This window comes from Bactrocera tryoni, chromosome 3, assembly GCF_016617805.1.
Source record: "Bactrocera tryoni isolate S06 chromosome 3, CSIRO_BtryS06_freeze2, whole genome shotgun sequence".
Taxonomy (NCBI): domain Eukaryota; kingdom Metazoa; phylum Arthropoda; class Insecta; order Diptera; family Tephritidae; genus Bactrocera; species Bactrocera tryoni.
The window spans coordinates 14,073,619-14,091,446 of NC_052501.1; the positions used below are offsets into that span (position 1 = coordinate 14,073,619).

The 17,828-nt window shown below is 34.5% G+C and overlaps 2 protein-coding genes across 2 annotated transcripts; both read right to left on the bottom strand.

Annotated features, from left to right (window-relative positions):
* Window positions 1-113: 113 nt before the first annotated feature.
* LOC120773111 lies at window positions 114-9,807 on the bottom strand. Its single transcript, XM_040102105.1, is given in 12 exon segments — window positions 114-339; window positions 394-683; window positions 747-1,558; window positions 1,881-2,034; window positions 2,099-2,242; window positions 2,313-2,533; window positions 7,449-7,606; window positions 7,660-7,949; window positions 8,015-8,826; window positions 9,164-9,317; window positions 9,387-9,530; window positions 9,601-9,807. Coding segments are annotated over 12 exon segments (3,546 nt in total). The 5' UTR covers window positions 9,802-9,807; the 3' UTR covers window positions 114-173.
* A 4,884-nt stretch (window positions 9,808-14,691) lies between these two features.
* LOC120772380 (cholinesterase 1-like) lies at window positions 14,692-17,140 on the bottom strand. The gene is made up of 7 exons (XM_040100971.1): window positions 16,936-17,140; window positions 16,722-16,865; window positions 16,487-16,640; window positions 15,955-16,140; window positions 15,329-15,888; window positions 14,974-15,263; window positions 14,692-14,920 (listed from the first exon to the last, which is right to left on the bottom strand). Exons 1-7 carry the CDS (start codon window positions 17,134-17,136, stop codon window positions 14,761-14,763), a joined length of 1,695 nt encoding a protein of 564 aa, XP_039956905.1. The 5' UTR covers window positions 17,137-17,140; the 3' UTR covers window positions 14,692-14,760.
* Between the last annotated feature and the right edge of the window lie 688 nt (window positions 17,141-17,828).

Sequence of the window (17,828 nt, forward strand, 5' to 3'; positions counted from 1 at the left end):
AAACGAATAACTCGCCCCTATGAATTTGAACAAAATAAATAAATAAGTATTCTACATATTCCGATTTAACTCAGTCAAGGATTAGTATGACTTCATTTTCGGCTTTATTGCAAAAAGAAAGTATATGCATGGACATATGTATATATAAATACAAAATATGTATATATAAACATTCAAAACTGGCAAATTTCATATAGGTATTCCCAAAACGCCATTCGTTCAATATTCCACGGTATACCAGATTCGAAAGGTTCATCCTTCTTTACAATCGACAAAGATTCACATTTCGGAAAATTTAAATCATTACATTCTTCGATGTCAGCAAATTCATCTGAATAACTGAAAAAAGGATACATCACACTAAGTCATACACTTATTTTTAGACCCCCTCACCCATTTTCGGCAAAAGACTGAAACAGCCTCACATAGCGTCTAACCAAAGCTGCCTCACGAGACTTCTTTAAATAACCATACGACACTCCGCGTGGCCCTTGAAACAGGAACAGCGAATCATCAACGTGTGCAGTGCCAAAATTTTTTAAGCTCTTTGTAAATATTTTCGAATACGAATAGGGTCCGCGATAGTCAAAATTTATTATTCCTCTAAAATCAGTGCGGTTAGAATCGACATTATAACTTAAAAACCTGTAAGTTGGGTATACGAAATAGGCGTCTCCCAAAAGCTAAAAAGAAAACAATAATTAATTATAATTACTTTTGTGCATCCATATTTTATACTTATTTACCTCCAAAAAGCCATCCAATGTTTCATCATTCAATTCTCGGTTACCATCCATGTACTCTTTTACCAATGACTGTATCACATCTTCTGTGTCACATACAAGAGGTAAATCCAATGTAATGCTCAATCTTTTGCTAAACTCTTTATTGAACTCATTCCGCAATTTCTTATTTGTTGTCAACCGAAGTGCCATAGGCAAACCCTCACCCTTGGCAGGTGCATTACCAACGATCCAAGGTATATCATTGTCCGTTCCAAACGGTATATATGGTTCTCTTGGGTTCTTTGTTAAAAATGCATCATTCCAGCACTTATCTTCAACATTCGGACGAAAAATTACAATTGGTTGCTCAGCCCAAATTTTAAGATCATCGGCAGCTCGTAGCAAGGTTTTCGGTTTGATTGATCGCAATGCTTGAACTAGGTCAGCGGAACTTAGACTCTCCGCTTCTATTACACCAGCAGCTTTAGCCAATTGAACCACTTGGTCTCTAGGATCGTTTAATGGCAAAGCGAATGGTGAGTTTGCGGCGCCACTCATCATAATAGCGTTACTGAATAGACCTGAAAATGTGTTGAGGTAACAGTGCTTCCAATACTTGGTATCGTCTTTATGGTCTCATAAATTACCCTCTTTATTGTTATTCATTAAGTGTAAATGGACTGCTGCAGCGCCAGCACTATGACCGAAAATAGTCACACGGTCGGGATCACCGCCAAAAGCCGAAATGTAGTTTTTAACCCATTTTAGAGCTAATTTCTGATCCTTAAGTCCAAAATTTCCCGTCATCTCTTCATCGTTAGTAGATAGGAAACCTGTTGAAAATAAAGGAATAATGCAAATAATATTAGCATTAATAATAAGATTCCCTTGGATATGTCCAAATATCTTGAAAAAATGGCAATTGCTTAAAATATTTCAGTCACTCACGAAAATTTTTAATATCTCAGAAGTGAGCAGATTTCCAAAATTTCAATTCACTTAACTTTATATGGATGTTTAATATTACTAATAATTTTGAAAGGGTGTTTTTATTATTTATAGTTTCTGAGTTATACATATAATATTATACTGAAATATGTATAATCTATTTTCTTTTTAAGCCGGTTTTCAAACAAAACAACTTTTATCACTTACCAAATGGACCCAAGCGGTAGGCGGGCACTACTAGAATTACATCACTCGTATCCATAAAATATTGGGGTCCTACACTGCTAGGACTTGGTGAACCGCTAAAAAAGCCACCACCATGTATGTAAAACATTACTGGCAATTTTCCACCGGCTTTGTGCTGCAGCCAAAAATACACATTTTGTTGAACAAAATTTGGTAATTTAAGAATATATATTAGTTACCAAGGGGCGATATATGTTCAAGTACAGGCAATCCTCTGAACCGCTAATCGGTTTTAATATATTGATATAATCACGTTGTATGCAATCAGGCTTAGGATATTGTGCTAATAAGGTGCCATTCCATAGTTCCGCTTTTTCAGGATTCTTTAATTAGATTATAAATATACTGTTGCAATCACACATTGCTTGTTCGAGACGTACGCTTCTTACTTACGCTAAATCTCAAATCGTCGATGGGTGGTTTGGCGTATGGTATGCCCAAGAAAGCTTCAAATGAATAGCTCTCATAGCCGCTCATAAATCGACCGACCACACAAGATGAACCCGCAAAGCATACCTTCGGTAAATTGGCACGTATCGGACCGATATTCGAACAATACACCAAACATGTTAACAACAAAGTAATTCCTTTCATTACTGCGCCAATTCGATAGACTTTAAAAATTTGTTTGAGAATCTGACTTTATGCAAAACTTTTATACCAAACCAGAAGTAATTAGGCCATAATTATAAATGAGTTATTTTCCAAACATCTGCTTCCTCGAAGATACAAAGTCGTCGTTATAGATAAACAAATTTATGCAGATATTCGTAATGATTTCGAATAAATTAGCTATACTAGCAATTTTTGTACATAATGTACATTATGTATAATAAATACAAGTAAGGGAGCGCTAAGAAAATATGGGAGCTGGGGGAGCTTTGATCTATTTTTACCAGTAACACATACTATTAATATGTCACATACTAAAAAAATATTGTCTGGGTTTCATTAAGACACCTCACATACTACCACAAATCATATGGAGTAAAGTCAGCCAGATGTCCTAAAATTCCCGGTATAAAGTCACCCGAAAACTCATTCAACCTATTTTTAATACACAGAGATACCATGAATTTTAATTGCATATACCATACACTAAACGACACCTTCGATCCAAAGTCAGCTATATATACTGTAGTCCACATTTCCGGTATTTGGGGGCTTGAGCAGTGTTGGTTGGATTTGGACAGTTTTTAGTCATAAAGTGGCATACTTTAAAGGAATTATTATTGCAAAATTGCAAGCCCTTATAATTTCTTCTTGCTTTGTGTACTGGAAAGTGAAAGTTTCATTTAAAATTGTAATATATGAGAAGTAGGCTTGATTGTAGTCTGATTTCGCCCATTTTCGATCTGTAACATATGAATATGAGTAGAATGCTACGAGCCAAGTTAAGTCGCATACCGTCGGTCGTTTCCCGAAATATGTTATTTTACCAATTCTATCGTCAAATATTTACCACGGCTCCTATAAAACCCCCTCATACCAACCCGGGTGTAAAATTGTATGATATGTGGTATTTAGTTAGTAATTTATCGACCTTTTAGTCGTTTTTAACAGTACAATTAGTGTGGACGAGATTGCTTTCTAAGTCCCTTTAGCACCCTTGCCGATAGCTGATCCAAATTTTTCTAAATACATATTTTCTTAACTTACAGTTCTAATAGTTTTCTGTATTTTTAGTATTTTTAATCTATAAATTAATACTAAATCTATAGTTCATTTTTTAAAATAAAAAAAATTTATTTTTTAATAATCAATAAAGTTTCGCGCGGAAATTTGATACAATTAATATTTCTAATATTTTAAGGGCATAATTTGACTTTCACAGGAAGTTGGAACTTATCTTGTAAACAATCTACTTTATTAGGTTGCTAACTGCAAGCTAATGACATTTGTTTGAGACGCAAGTAAAGCTTGTGGGAATGATTAATTACTTAGTTGAAGCACGTGAACAGGAAGTTTTCAAAATAAGATTTTCATTATAGATGGTCAAGTTCATAAGTAAACATAGAATACCAACAGTGATATCAAATAGTGTTAAACTATTTTTCAACTACTACGAGCCACAGTTCTAATTCGTCACTGGAATATTCAAACAACTATCGCTTTTCTACTCAAGAAACTTCTTATGTTTTACGTTATGCCCTAAGGGCCGGACTCATAGTAATTAGTTAACCAAAACCAACGGCTCAACCAACTATTTTTTTTTTTAACTATGCTTAGTTAACTATTAGTTAAACCCTCAATCTCTATTGGTTAATTACTAGTCAAATAACAGCTGATGTTGTGAAAGCATAATCAATAATTGCTTTCACTGAAAATTTGTTGAAATGTCTTGCGAATATAATAATGAGACAGCGACACTTCAATTGGTGCACCTCCTCCTGTGGTGTAAGGACTTCTCTTTTCTTTTTTAATTATTATTATTTTTTTTTTTAATTGTAATATTTGATTCTTCACTTTCCTGACTAAATTTGTCAACTATATTTTCCCACGTTTCTTCTTTTTCCCTTGTAGTCGCATGGTTTTTTTATTATGTTGTTATGCTGTTCTACAAGTTTTAATAATAGGTTTATGGTAGATCCTATTGTGAAAAATTAGCAGAACATACGTTTGGTCTTTCCGTTTTTTTAAATTTAAACATAAAAATGTAAACAGAAAACAAAAAACAGGAAACATATGTTTTGGCAATGGTGTCTACATTGAAATCCAGAAATATGACGATGCTGCCATATATTTCAGTTAAGAGAAGTATTAATTAAACTCTACACTGCGAATATAAATTACTAGTTGAACATGTAAGTTTACTAACGGTTAACTAATAACTGTGAATTCGGCCCTAAGAGATGTAAATCGTCAGATTTCGGCCTAAAATTCAACAGTGTCACACTAGTGGAAAACAATTCCACAATTATATTCCAAAAAAAAACGTACTGGGTTTTAAGGTCAGCGAATACAACTTAGCCTTGAAAATAAAGTACGACTTTACAAGTCCAACATTGAAATCCTCCAAAGATATCAATCGAAAGCTTTAAGAAGCATTTTAAGTGCTCCTTGGTAAGTAAGCAACTTCGAACTCCACAAAGACTTAAATATACCTTTTGTTAAAGACGAAATCAGCAAATCTTGTCGAAAGTATTTAGATAGGTTGTCTAATCATGAAAACTTACTGGCAAAAAATTTACTAGACAACAGTATGGATGTTAGACGCTTAAAATGAACTCACATTTTGAATCTTCCGTATAGATTTTAAGTAGTTTTAAGAAGTTTAAGCAAATAAAATAATTTAAGAATATATTGATTAGTCTCAATGGAGAACAATCAATCCTGTCACTATTAATGTATTTTAAAAATTTGCTGATAGTCAATTGATAGATTGCAAATAAATATATATTAAAAAAAATTATATTCCAAACAATAATTTAATTTGAAAATTTTAGTTGTTTGTGTTTTTCATATAGTGTCGTCACGAGGTTTTCAATGTACGCACAGCAGATGCAACGAAGGACCCGACCACAGGGGATGATATCACTGTCGAATCTTCAAAGTGTTAAAAAGGAATCCGTCGGGTCGCTGAAACTTAACTATCGAACAAGGGCTCATTTTACTCAAGGCTGTTGATAATGAAATATTTTTGTCAAAATAATAATTATATAAATACTAGTGGATCCGGCCACACGTTGCTGTGGTATACGTTTTACACTATGATTCATATAATAAACTATTCAATACAGTGAAAATCCACGTTTAATCTGATTGGTGCGGCAAATAAACAAAACTGTCGATTTTTGTGCGAAGAAGATCTATAAATTATTCATGAACAACCATTAAATTGACAGTTTGGTGGGGTTCGGTCCATACTTCTTTCGAAATGAAGCTGGTTACGCAGCTTCACTGAATGGAGAGCGGTATAGATCGATGATAACCAACTCTTTATGGAGGCAATTGGAAGAAGTTGATCTTGACAACATCTCTTTCCAACAACACGATGCTATGTGCCACACAGAACGTGCAAAAACTGAATTATTGTGAGAAAAGTTTGGAGTTTCGATCATTTCAAGAAATTGTGACATTGAATGGCCTTCAAAAAGTTGTGATGTAACACCATTAAACTACCTCTTGTGAGGTTACATGAAGTCATTGGTCTATAGCAATAAACCACACTTTCTTCAAGCTTAAGAAGTCAATATTGAACGTGATATTCATGACATACGACATCATTTAGGGGAAAAAGTGCTAGAAAATTGGGTTCATCGAATTCGTTCCTGGAAAAGACTTCGTGGAGGACATTTGAATGATGTTATACTCAGATCTTAATTGTATCGATTGTATTAGGTCTACAACTTTGCTTCCGCCGTTTTCCAGTAGATGTCTCTAGGGTCAAGCACTGGTCGTTTAAATCGATTAAATCGTTTTCTATCGATCTTGGACAGCAAATATTTGTAGAGATCTGTTTGCATCCCAAACTTATTCTCAACTGAAAATGTCACTTTTTGAGCCGAATTCTCGAAATTTTCGGGAAATTTTGCTTTTCTTCTCTAATTCCAAGAAAAGTGCGGCTGAGGCTGACACATACATAGATAATACTATTACTCTACTACTACCATCTATATGATTTCTATTAGGTATTAAAAAATATAGAATTTTTGTAAAGCAACTTGTGTTAGTTTACAAAAAAATGGATCATAAAGCATTTCGTGTGTTAATTAAGCATTGCTTTTTGAGGGAATAAGGGAAAACACTTTTGGGCCGTTTTTATACAATAAAACCTTAAATTTACAAAAAAAAAACGGCGGAAGCAAAGTTGTATACATCGCACTAAATAAAAACGCCTTAGCAATCCTTAGCAATTAGTGTGTTCTTTTGAAAGAAATTTTATTATATTATAAAAATACCCATTAATTTACCTAAAATACTCAGTACTATTTACTGATGGACTTGGAGTCTCCAAAAAACAAACCTCCATCGTGTATAAAGAACAAAATAGATAGATTTTCAGCGGACCTGCTCTAAATTTTACTAAGCAAACTGGGTCATATTTCCAGCCTTACTGCTTTACGATACACAACAAGATATATATCTTTTCATTACCTACAACACTGCCAATTTAATTTTTTAAAATATCTTTCACATCGTATGTTGTTATTAAACTTACTTTTTGTCATAATTTCTTATATTCACCAACCTATAATAATGATAATCTTAAAATTATTAAGGTAGACATTATTTTTACAAAGAACTCCACTCTTGTGCTGGCTAGGGCATGCCGACGAAAGATTTACAGTCCCAAAAAAATTAATTTTAGTGGTCTAATAAATGATTGTGGCTTCATTTTATTTCAATATCAATGGTTTGACTTGACCTGGTACTTAATAAACGCATACCATAACCCTTATGAACTGGAACAAAGAAAATTATTTTTGTTCTAACTTATCAGATTTAGCACATTCAAGTATTAGTAAGACTTTATTTTCGGCTTTATTGCAATAAATGTGTGTATGCGTATTCGAAAAAGCAATTAGCAATAATAATAATATATCTTGTCCCACAATGCCATTCGTTTAATATTCCAAGATTTGCTAGTTTGGAACGGCTCCTCATCTTTTACGATCGACAAATATTCACAATACGGAAAATTTATTTCATTACATTCTTCGATATCAGCAAATTCATCAGAATAACTAAAAAAGGAAACATCACACTAAGTCATTCACTTATTTTTAGACCCACTCACCCATTTTCGGCAAAAGACTGATATAGCCTCACATAGCGTCTAACCAAAGCTGCCTCACGAGACTTCTTTAAATAACCATATGACACTCCTTGTGGCCCTTCAAACAGGAACAGCGAATCATCAACGTGTGCGGTGCCAAAATCTTTTAAGCTATTCGTAAATAATTTCGAATTTGAATAGGGTCCGCGATAGTCAAAATTTATTATTCCCCTAAAATCAGTGCGATTAGAATCGATATTATAAAATAAAAGATTGAAAGTTGGATATACGAAATAGGCATCTCCTAAAAGCTATAAAGGAAACAAAGATTAAATGTAATTAATTTCATATGCACAGAGATTTCATACTTATTTACCTCCAAAAAGCCATCCATCGTTTCATTATTCAATTCTCGTTTACCATCCATATACTCTGTTACCAATGATTCTATCACATCTTCTGTGTCACATGCAAGAGGTAAGTCCAATGTAATGCTCAATCTTTTGCTAAACTCTTCATTGAACTCTTTCTGCAATTTCTTATTGGTTGTCAATCGAAGTGCAATAACCAAACCCTCACCCTTGGCAGGTACATTACCAACGATCCAAGGTATGTCATTGCCCGTTCCAAAGGTTATGTATGGAAATCTTGGATCACGTATCAAGAATGCACCAGTCCAGGCGTAATTTTCAACATTCGGGCGGAAAATTGTAACAGGTTGCTCAGCCCAAATTTTAAGATCATCGGCAGCTCGTAGCAAGATTTTCGGTTTGATTGATCGCAATGCGTGAACTAGGCCAGCGGAACTTAGATATTCAGCTTCTGTTACACCAGCAGCTTTAGCCAATTGAACGACTTGATCTCTAGGATCGTTTAATGGTAAAGCGAATGGTGAGTTTGCGGCGCCACTCATCATAATAGCTTTACTGAATAGACCTGAAAATGTGTTGAGATTACAGAATTTCCAATACTTGGTATCATCTTTATGGTCTCATAAATTACCCTCATAATTGTTATTCATTAAGTGTAAATGGACTGCTGCAGCGCCAGCACTATGACCGAAAATAGTCACACGATCGGGATCACCTCCAAAAGCCGAAATGTACTTTTGAACCCATTGTAGAGCTAATTTCTGATCTTTAAGTCCATAATTTCCCGTCATGTCTTCATCGTTAGTAGATAGGAAACCTGTTGAAAGTAACGCAATAATGCAAATAATATTGGCATTAATAATAAGATTCCCTTGGATATGACGAAATATCTTGATATAATGGCTTAAAAAATATTCCAGTCGAACACGACAATGTGTAATATTTTAGAAGTGAGGAGATTTCCAAAATTTCGAAACACTTAACTTTATATGGATGTTTAATATTACTAATAGTTTTAAAAGGGTGTTTTTACAAAGATAAAAGTTTCCCTACAATAGCTTGATAGCTCCTGATTTATACATATAATTTTATAATCAAATAATCTGCTTTGTTTTAGAACCGGTCTACAACCAAATTATTAACACTTTACTTACCAAATGGACCCAAGCGATAGGCGGGCACTACTAGAATAACATCACTCGTATCCATAAAATATTGGGGTCCTATATTGCTAGGACTTGGTGAACCGCTAAAAAAGCCACCACCGTGTATGTAAAACATTACTGGCAATTCTCCACCGGCTTTGTGCTGCAGCAAAAAAATTTTGGTAATTTTTTGAGCAAAATTTTGGTAATTTTATAATTGTATATTAGTTACCAAGGGGCGATATATGTTCAAGTACAGGCAATCCTCTGAACCGCTAATCGGTTTTAATACATGGGTATAATCACGTTGTATACAATCAGGCTTAGGATATTGTACTGATAATGTGCCATCCCATAGTTCAGCTTCTTCAGGATTCTTTAATTAGATTATAAATATACTGTTGCAATCAGACATTGCTTGTTCGAGACGTACGCTTCTTACTTACGCTAAATCTCAAATCGTCGATGGGTGGTTTGGCGTATGGTATGCCCAAGAAAGCTTCAAATGAATAGCTCTCAAAGCCGCTCATAAATCGGCCGACCACACAAGATGAACCCGCAAAGCATACCTTCGGTAAATTGGCACGTATCGGACCGATATTCGAACAATACACCAAACACGTCAACAACAAAATAGTTCCTTTCATTACTGCGACAATCTTGTTTGAGAATCTGACTTTATGCAAAACTTTTATACCAAACCAGAAGTAATTAGGCCATAATTACAAATGAGTCGTCGTTTTAGATAAGCAAATGTATGCAGATATTCGTAATGTTTTCAAATAAATTAGCTAAACGAGCAAATTTTGCACATTAGGGTATATGCCCTAAACATTTATTTTCTAAAATAATAAATACAAGTAACGACGGGCCAGGTTCGGGTGTAACCTAACATTTTATACTCTTGCAACTTACAAGAATCAAAGTCCAAGAAATTAACTGCGGAAAATATGGGAGTCGGGGGTGGTAATGACCCGATTTGATCTATTTTTACCAGTAACACATACATACTCCCTACAAGGGTTGTGCGCTGGGTTTGGGACCCGCCACGTAAAAAAACACCCCCAGTGAAAAGCTATAGCCAGCCTCGGATGAGAGACCCCCCTTTTGATGACGACCATGGCAAACGAAACACATACATACTATTAACATGTCAAGTACTAAAAAAAGTTATCTGGATTTCATTAAGGTACCTCACATACTATCACAAATCATATGGATAAAGTCAGCCAGATGTTCGAAAATTCCGGGTATGAAGTGAGCCGAAAATTAGAAATTAGGTATACGGAGGCTTAGTAAAGTATTGACCCGATTCAATCCATTTTTAATACACAGAGATACTATAATCAGGAGAGGTTTATCTCAGAATTTTAATTGTAACGTTCCATACATTAACCGATATTTTCGGTCAAAAGACAACTTTAGATACTGAAGTGCGTATTTCCGGTATTTGGGGGCTTGAGCAGTGTTGGTTGGATTTGGACAGTTTTTAGTCATAAAGTGGCATATTTTAAAGGAATTATTATTGCAAAGATGTATCCCATTATGTGAGTAGAATGCCAAAATCAGTGGAACGGGCCCCGTGATATCTGATTTTACCAATTCAATCTTAAAATATCTTCCCCGGCTCCTATAAAGCCCTTTAATACCAACACGGGTGTAAAATTATATGTATATGTGTTATCTAGTTACTGATTTATTGCCCTTTTAATAGTTTTTAACAGTACCGTTAGTGTGGACGGGGTTGCCATCTATTTTCAGCCATTTTTACAATAGACAAATTCACTAAATCCATTTAGCACTCCTACCGATAGCCGATTCAAATTTTATAAGTTTTCAAATTTTATAAGTTTTCAAATACATATTTTTTAACTTACAGTTTTTATATAAATTTCTATTTTTAGTATTTTTAATCTATAAATTAATATTAAAACTATAGTTCATTTTTCAAAATAGAAAAATAATATTTTTTGATATTCAAGTTTGGCGCGGAAAAATTTGATTAATATTTCCGAGATTTTAGGAGCATAATTTTACATTCACAGGGAGTTGGTATTTATGTTATAGAAAACTTACCTTTTTATGTTGCTAACTGTAAGCTAATGGCATTTGTTTGAGTAAAGCATGTGGGAATGATTTGTTGCTTAGTTGAAGCTGAAGCAAGTTGAAAAAGCACGTGTACAGGAAGTTTTCAAAATAATATTTTCATTTTAGATGATCAGGTTCATAAGTGAACACAGTACTCCTGCAGTGAAATCAACTAGTTTGAAACTATTTTTCAACTACTATGAGCCTGGAACTGTGGCTCACACCGGAATATTCAAACAACTAAGAACCCGACCACGGGGGATGATATTATATCTCTGTCGAATCTTCGAAGTGTTAAAAGTGTTTAAAAAACTCAATGAAGATTTGTCATTCCTTAACACTGGTGGGGAAAAATGAAAAGACTTTCACTGAGCTGAGAATTATTTTCATTAATGTTATCTCTTCGGTAAATTTATGACTTGTGTCCCATGCATTTTTATTATTATTAGATGTACATTGCATTTAAATGCATGTGGTTGTTTATGTACATACATACATATGTTTGCATGTACATTTGAAAATAGATATTTATTTTTAATTGTATTCCGGCTTTGCTGATAAGTAAGCATGTTCAATGATATTTGAGCAAAAAGGAATCCGTCGGGTCGCTGAAACTTATCTTTCGAACAAGGGCTCATTTTACTAAACACTATTGCTAATGAAATATTTTTGTCAAAACAATAATAATAAACATTTTATATTTGTTAGAACTATTTTATCGCTGGGGGGATAACGTCGAGATTATCACGTGTGGGGTTTCTTTACCCAGGAGAACCAATCACCTAATAGCTAATTGACCGCAAAGTATATTCCATGAAGTTAATGTACCATATACTTAATTATTGTGCTCCATAATTCCCTCTATAAAGCCATCAATGTTGTCTTTATTGCACTTACGAATATTCGCTCTGTTAAGGATAATGATCGTAGTAAACCCTTGGCTTAAGAGAGTGCAGAATTTTACATTAAATTTGCCGAGTTTTGCGGTTTGAGTACGTGGCCCTTAAAAGTAAATAAGACCCTAAAACTAATCGAGATAGATATAAGGTTACATATATGTATATAAATGATCAGGATGAAGAAACGAGTTGAAATCCGGGTGACTGTCTATCTGTCCGTCCGACCGTGCATGCTGTAACATGAGTAAAAATTGAGATACCTGGATAAAACCCACCTGTGGGCAAACAATTTTGAAAAGTGGGCATTGCCCCACCCTCTAATAAGTTTAATGTACATATTTCCTAAATCACTAAAGCTACAGCAACCAAATTTGCACAAATATTGTAAAAACCTCTACCGACAATGTGAAAAAGAATGCAATCGGTAACCTCGCTCACTCTGATATTGGCAACATCTGGTTCGAACAATACGGGGCTACGAGTCCTACAGCACGTGCAACAACCGAACTATTCCGAGGAAATTTTGGAGTTTCGATTATTTCAAGAAAATGTGACAATTGAATGGCCTCCAAGCTGTTGTGATTGAACACCATTATACTACTTATGGTGGAGTTATTTGAAGTCGTTGGTCTGTAGCAATAAACCAAACTCTCTTCTTGCTTAAGAAGTCAATATCGAACGTGATATTACGACATACGACTTGACTTAGTGGGTTCATCTAATTCGTTCCTGAAAAAGAAGTCTTGGAAGCGATTGAATGATGTCATATTAATACCATGTTCAGACCGAGACTTAATCACACGATTTCGGCTGTTGAGTGGTTTATCCCACTAATCTTATAAATTTATCAAGATTTCGCCATACAAAAATGACAGTTCGAAATCACTTCATCGGAATGATTTGAAACTGATCCACGCTAAATCTCTCTGTGCGACTCTGAGTTTGCGCCATCTACTTGTCAGCATTGAAAATCTATTACATTATCACACATGATTTAGACATACAAAGGGAAAAAATGTGAACAAACAAACTTTTTTTACAGCAATGAATCTAATTTCACCTGAAAATCGACTTCCCAAATGAAAAAATGCGTTCATTATTTCCATTTTGTGGAAAATATTTAAAAGCATACGTTTTTATTACAAAAAAACAATGACAATGTTTTCTTTTAATAAATATTAAGCGATGTGAATTCTTGAATGGCAAAAACAGCTGTTTTATTATCTTTTCAACGGCAGTGAGAACGGGCTGATTAGTGAAGGGCTTAATGTAATCTAACCCTTTCAAATTTTCGGTCTGAACATGGTATAAGAAATTAATAATTTTCTTATAGCGAAAAATAGTAACTCGAAGGATCACCAGAGGCACCAATTACATGTTTTTGAAAACTTTAAGAGCTAAGCGAAGCCTGAAGATTAAAAAAAAATACCCGCCAACTTTCCTAATAATGTATATTCAGGACTATTCACAGGACTTGGAGTGGTCGAACACAACCCGCCATCATCTATAAAAAACAAAAGAGATAGTCTATCAGCGTACCTTTCTTAAAATTTACTAAGCACGGTCAGTCATATTTCCAGCCTTACTCTCCGATATTGAGAGTCGGCAGTGAATTGCATTTTTCGAAGTAAAATGTGTTTGCTTTTTTTGAGCATTTAATAATATAATATTAAGCTCAAGAATTTAACTTTAAAATATTGATTGTTTTGTTGGCTGTATGACATGTAGCGCCATCTTGCTGCAACCAAAAGTGGTCCATATAGGCATCCTCCAATTTAGGCACGAAAAAGTCAAAGTCTTTAATCATGGCTCTGTGGCGTTCCCCTCTAACAATGGGGCACTTTTTGGCGTTTTCTGAGCAATTTTACCCAAGTAATGAATGGATTTTTAATAACATCAGAAAGAAGAGATCTCAGCAATCATACAGATTACTTACATTTTATGAAAATCAGATTTTTCTTGATTGAAAATTAGGCGTTTTCCGATATTAGAATATAAGGAGAAAAATTTAATTTTTGAAATTCAAAAAATGGGACAAAAGAAAGTAGGTTTACGCAAAAATTCGTGTCAGAAAACACAATATTTGTTCAAGATAAAAATAAAAAAAACTAAAGCTGGGCTATTTGAATTTTTCACATAAATTTTGATTAGTCTGTATACACAAGTTATAGATCACAGTATCCGTAGTATCGGCGTAAATTGGGATAAAATACCGATACCAAACTCTCAACTCCCTTTCATGCGCATTCTTCAATCTACTCTTGGAGAAAATAATTCGGACTGCAGAGCTGAATCGAGAAAGTACTTTCTTTTATACGGTATCATTGGCCGCTACAACCGCTCCGTTAGTTCTGCTTTCTCCAGAATGGGTAAGGAAGCGAAGCAAATGGGTTTGGTAATGAACGAGGACAAGAGGAAATATTTCCTGTCATCAAACAAACAGTCGTCGCACTTCCCACTAAAAATGAAAAAGTAAATGGTTTGACTTGACCTGGTAAGGTTTATGAACTGGAACCAAAAAATATTTAATTTAGATTTAACACAGTCAAGTATTTATAAGAATGACTTTATTTTCTGCTTTATTGGTTAAGTATGTGTATACGTATTCGAAAAATCAATTTAGCAAGAATCATATATTTGGTCCCACAATCCCATTCGTTCACTATTCCAAGAATCGCCAGTTTGGAACGGCTCCTCATCTTTTACGATCAACAAATTTTCACAATTCGGAAAATTTAAATCATTACATTCTCCGCTGACAGCAAATTCATCTGAATAACTGAAAACGGAAACATGACAATAAAATATATATTTATTTTTAGACCTACTAACCCATTTTCGGCAAAAGACTGATATAGCCTCACATAGCGTTTAACCAACGCTGCCTCAGGAGACTGCTGTGAATAACCATTTGATAATCCAACTGGACCATCAAACAGAAACAGCGTATCATCGTAGTGTGCAGTACCGAAATCTATTGAGCTATTTGTATAATATGGACTATATGAATAGGGTCCACGATAGTCAAAACGTAGTATTCCTCTAAAATCACTGCGACTAGAATTGACATTAGATTTTAAAACTCTGTAAGTTGGGTGTATGAAATAGCGGTCTCCCAAAAGCTAAAAAGGAAACAAAGATTAAATGTAATTTCTTTTATATGCATGGATATGTCATACTTATTTACCTCCAAAAAGCCATTTAACGTATCATTATTCAATTCGTGTTTACCATCCATATACTCCGTTACCAATGCATCTATCACAGCTTCTGTGTCACATGTACCAGACAAGCTCAATGTAATGCTTAGCCTCTGGATAAAGTCTTCATTTAATTCGTCCTGTAGACTCTTATTGCTTGCTAATCGAAGTGCTATAACCAAACCCTCACCCTTGGCAGGTGCATTACCAATAAACCAAGGTATATCAGTGTTCGTTCCCAACGGTATGAATGGGTCCATTGGGTCTTTTGTTAAGAACGCACCAGGCCAGGTGTCATTTTCAATATTCGGGCGGAATATTACAAGTGGTTGCTCAGCCCAAATTTTAAGATCATCGGCGGCTATTAGCAAGTCTTCCGGTTTGATTGATCGCAATGCTTGAACTAGGTCAGCGGAACTTAGATTCTCAGCCTCTGTTACACCAGCAGCTTTAGCCAGTTGAACGACTTGGTCTCTAGGATCGTTTACTGGCAAAGCGAATGGTGAGTTTCCGACGCCACTCATCATAATAGCTTTACTGAATAGATCTGAAAATATGTTGAGATAACAGTACTTCCAAATACCACAATCGTCTTTATTGCTTTAAAAATTACCCTCTTTATTGTTATTCATTAAGTGTAAATGGACTGATGCACCGCCAGCACTATGACCGAAAATAGTCACACGATCGGGATCACCGCCAAAAGCCGAAATGTAGTTTTTAACCCATTTTAGAGCTAATTTCTGATCCTTAAGTCCAAAATTTCCCGTCATCTCTTCATCGTTAGTAGATAGAAAACCTGTTGAAAAAAAACACCATAATGCAAATAATATTGACATTAATAACAGTATTATCTTGGATATGTCGAAATATCTTGAAAACATGGCTATTCCTTAAAAGATATTCCAGTCGAACACGAAAATGTGTTATATTTGAGAAGTGAGCCGATTTCCAAAATTTCGAAGCACTTAACTTTATATGGATGTTCAATATTACTAATAAATTTAAAAATGTGTTTCTATAATGATACAAATTTCACTACGGTAGCTTTATAGTTTCTGAGTTATACATATAATATTATACTGAAATATAATCTATTTTCTTTTTAAGCCGGTTTTCAAAAAAAAACAACTTTTATCACTTACCAAATGGACCCAAACGATAGGCGGCCACTACTAGAATTACATCACCCGTATCCATAAAATATTGCGGTCCTACATTGTTTGGACTCGGTGATCCGGTGAAAAACCCACCACCGTGTATAAAGAACATTACTGGCAATTCTCTACCGGTATTGTTCTGCAGAAAAAGATAAAAAATAGATTACGTAATTACTATGGAGCAAACATTCCAGAAATCATATAATTATATGTTACGTACCAAGGGGCGATATATATTCAAGTACAAGCAATCTTCTGATCCGCCGATCCGTTTTGTAACATTGATATAATCACGTTGTATACAATCAGGCGTAGTATTTATTGCTGATAAGGTGCCATTCCATAGCTCAGCTTCTTCAGGATTCTTTAATTAAATTATAAATATACTGTTTCAATCAAACATTACTTGCTCGAGACGTATGCTTCTTACTTACACTGAATCTCAAATCACCGATGGGTGGTTTGGCGTATGGTATGCCCAAGAAGGCCTCAAATGAACCGCTCACATTGCCACTCATAAATCTGCCAAGCACACAGGATGAACCGTCCAAGCATACTTTCGGCGAATTAGCGCGAATCGGACCGATATTCGCACAATACACCAAACACGTTAACAACAAAGTAATTCCTTTCATTACTGCGACAGTTCGATAGACTCTAGCAATTGGTTGAGAATCGGACCTTACGCAAATCTTTTATACTAAACCAGAAGTGATTTAATCATAAATTTAAGCGTGAACTTTACCAAACACGTGACTCTTCGAAAAAATGTTGTTATATTTTTACGATCTTTTCGGCACGATTTTAAATTTATAAGCTATATTTTGTACATTAGGGTGCAAGCCCTGAAAAGTAGTTTCTGCAATCGTTTAAATATTATAAAAATAAAAATATTTAAAATTTTTTTCTATTATTGTTGAATCAGATCGATGTTTTATAAATTTGTATAGACCGTTTTTTCAGAATTTATATACATTTTTTTATACTTTTGCAACATGTTGCTACAGAATGTAACAGTTTATTGACCTACCAATTGTATGTACTATATAACATATAACTAAGCGAGTTAGATATAGCGTTATATCTTTATATATAAAAAGTACGTGTCACGTTGTATGTCTGCGATCAAATTTATATAAACATATTCAAAATTAAAACTCAATAACAATCCCTTGGATCCTTATACCGACAAAAAAGTTTTCACTTTAATCGTAAATGAAATTTTCACTGTGTTGAATAGTTTATTATATGAATAATAATATAAAATATATACCATAGCAACGCGTATGCGAATCCCCTAGTTTGTACAGAGTGGTGCCAAGGACAG

Excerpts from the sequence above, each read along its gene's own strand:
- LOC120772380 (XM_040100971.1), bottom strand. The coding sequence starts at position 17,136 with ATGAAAGGAATTACTTTGTTGTTAACGTGTTTGGTGTATTGTGCGAAT. Across the intron at positions 16,641-16,721 it reads TGAATATATATCGCCCCTTG|AACAATACCGGTAGAGAATT; the intron begins GTACGTAACATA and ends CTTTTTCTGCAG. Across the intron at positions 14,921-14,973 it reads CAGTCTTTTGCCGAAAATGG|TTATTCAGATGAATTTGCTG; the intron begins GTTAGTAGGTCT and ends TTCCGTTTTCAG.